Source organism: Gavialis gangeticus, unplaced genomic scaffold (assembly GCF_001723915.1).
Source record: "Gavialis gangeticus isolate Ggan-Ray unplaced genomic scaffold, GavGan_comp1, whole genome shotgun sequence".
Lineage (NCBI taxonomy): Eukaryota > Metazoa > Chordata > Crocodylia > Gavialidae > Gavialis > Gavialis gangeticus.
This window is the reverse complement of record NW_017728993.1, coordinates 35233617-35236115: the sequence shown is the minus strand read 5'-3', so window position 1 is coordinate 35236115 and position 2499 is coordinate 35233617. Positions and strand designations below refer to the sequence as shown.

Below are 2499 nucleotides of genomic sequence, written 5' to 3'. Positions count from 1 at the left end.
TGAGATGCATCTGTGGATGCATGGCAAGGTCTGGTTGGCCTTCCTGACTGCATCCTCACACTGTCGGCCCATGTTCATCTTGGCATCAATGATGACTCCAAGATCTTTTTCTGCCTCTGCACTGATGAGAAGGGAGTTCCCCAGCTTGTAGGTATGGTGCTGGTTCTTCCCCCCAGGTGCAGCAACTTGCACTTGTTAGTGCTGAAATTCATCCTGTTCTCATCCACCCACCCCTATAACCTGTCCAGGTCTGATTACAACCTATTTCTCCCTTCACTTCCAAGCCAGAATAAAAATGCCAGACTGTTGTAAATTGACATCACAAAACTCAGTAAGTGGTATTCTGGGTTTATCGTCTGAAACGAGGTATCTTGTACTATTTTTCAGATAGATAAAAATGTCTGCTATGTATTCCTATACACATACTAGTAATGTGCTTAGCACCGGATTAACTTGAAGTCCTGCTTACATGCAGATAATGATACATCTGGCAGTTGAAGTTGTAATATGAACACATCTTGAGCTTTTCCACCTAAACTATAATGCAGCTTTCAGGAGCGTTATTTTATGGCAGAAGTCACTTTGTCTATCCTAGGAATCTGGTCCAAACTTCTGATTAACTTTTCAGCAGGATTTTAGGATTTATGGCAAAATTACTGAGGCAGGTGAAACAATGTAAAGGCAACCCCCGCTTAACGCTCGGTTTTTCAGGAATCAATTAAGAGTGCCAGGTGAAACCAAAAGTATTTCACAATCCAAGATGGCAACTGCAGGTGTTTTTAATGACCCAAAATGATGACTACGAGCATTATAATGAAACTCGGTGAGTGCTAAGTGAAATTGAGTACTGATTTGGAATGAGCATTATAGCATTATAGTGACATAGCACTAAGCAAAAGAGTGTCAAGCGGGAGTTGCCTGTATTGTAATCTAGACCATAAACTCCCAATCTATTTTTGTATCCCAGATTCTACATTTAACTTTCACTACTCTACAGTGGCTACTGTATTTTAGAATGTCCCACCACTTCCTTGAAAGAACTGTGCTCCAAATTTGGGTGGGGACAGACTTTGAGTCAAAGTCTTTGACTTGAGTAAAAGTAAATAAACCACAAAGTTGATTTGTTGTCTGTTAGTGCAATTAAGAAAAAACTGACTGAATCTCTATAGCATTACCAGCAAGATGGCTTTCCAGAGACAGAACTTCACACATTTATGTCGCAGTGTAAAGATCTACCAAACTCTGGCAGGTACAGGTTAGAAGAGGAGAACCCCGTGTCTATCTTCAGTTGTTGTAAACGGTAGGTATCTGACACGGTCTGCAGGCACTTCTAATAAATATGTAGCAATATAGCAGTCTTACTGGAATGCTGAATACCAGAAATTCTTGCTTTAAGAAAAGAAACATTGCTTGATACTTAAATGTGGTACTTTATTTTGAATAATCTCTTTCCAAGGAGAGAAAATGAGCTTAGAATTACTCTAACTTCTTATTGCAAGATATCTTGACACATGCAAACTTAAGCTGTGCCTTTGTTTCCTAAATGATTGACAAAAATATCCATTTTCTCTGAATGGTTTAAGTAAAATCTTCATTGCCACATTGTTATAATGTGTTGTCCTACTCAGCTGGCTTATCTAGGAAACAGCCTTTTTCACTAAGCTGTACTACCCTAAGGCTGCCTATAGACATGCTGGTTCATGTTCTAATTAGAATGCTCCAGCATCGCCTCACTGTCACATGTATTACGCCCCCCAACATTTTAAAATGGCCGCAGAGGCTCTTTAACTAAAGCTCATTGAATGAACTTTAATTAAAGTGCCCCCACGGCCATTTTAAAACACGAGGGGACTTAATATGCATGACAGTGAGCCATTTTAATTAGAGAGACTGTCGAAGAACTACTGTAATTAAACATCACCTCCCCACCCCAAGCACGCGTATAGGCACAGTAAGGGCTTTTTTACACATGCAAGCGCCACAGTGCCAGGTGCTTTGAAAAGTGACCGGTACTGTGATGCTTGTAGTTGTATAAGTGGCAAAATGCATGTCAGCACTGTCAAAATGGTGGTGGCACACTTATGAACTAAAACACATCAGAGGTGCTTTAGTTCACTGTGCTGTACCACTTTCAAAGGCAGCGGTGAGGCATGGAGAAGGCAGAGTGCAGCTTGCAGCTGTACCTGCCTGTGCCCCATGCAAAGATTTGGGGGCCATGGGTCCCCCTTGGCTGCCCAGTGCTGCGCCTCAGGAGGACCTGCTGGGCTCTTCCCAGGGACGATGCGGGGTGGGCACAGGGGTCCTGCCAGCTCCGTCCTTTCCAGCCCGACAGTGCGGGGCTGGGAGCAACAAATTTACAGGGGCCACTGGCACTGAGCAACAACTCTGGGCTCAGGGGGAAGGCATAGGTGCAGCAGGCCCCACTCTCAGTCCTGGGCCTGGCTCTCCTCTGACCCCTGCCTGGTCACAGCCCCATTTCCCGCCCCCAACCCTTCCCCC

The 2499-nt window shown here is 44.0% G+C and overlaps 1 protein-coding gene across 3 annotated transcripts in view; it reads left to right on the top strand.

Annotated features, from left to right (window-relative positions):
* MCOLN3 (mucolipin 3) overlaps positions 1-2499 on the top strand; it is a 42908-nt gene that overhangs the window by 36735 nt on the left and 3674 nt on the right. For 2 of the 3 annotated variants that reach the window (XM_019501547.1, XM_019501549.1), the window contains exon 13: positions 1170-1300. The exons of the other annotated variant lie outside the window; for it this stretch is intronic. In XM_019501547.1, coding sequence (XP_019357092.1) covers positions 1170-1300 — 131 coding nt within the window. The remainder of the gene's footprint in view (positions 1-1169; positions 1301-2499) is intronic. 3 annotated transcript variants of the gene reach the window in all.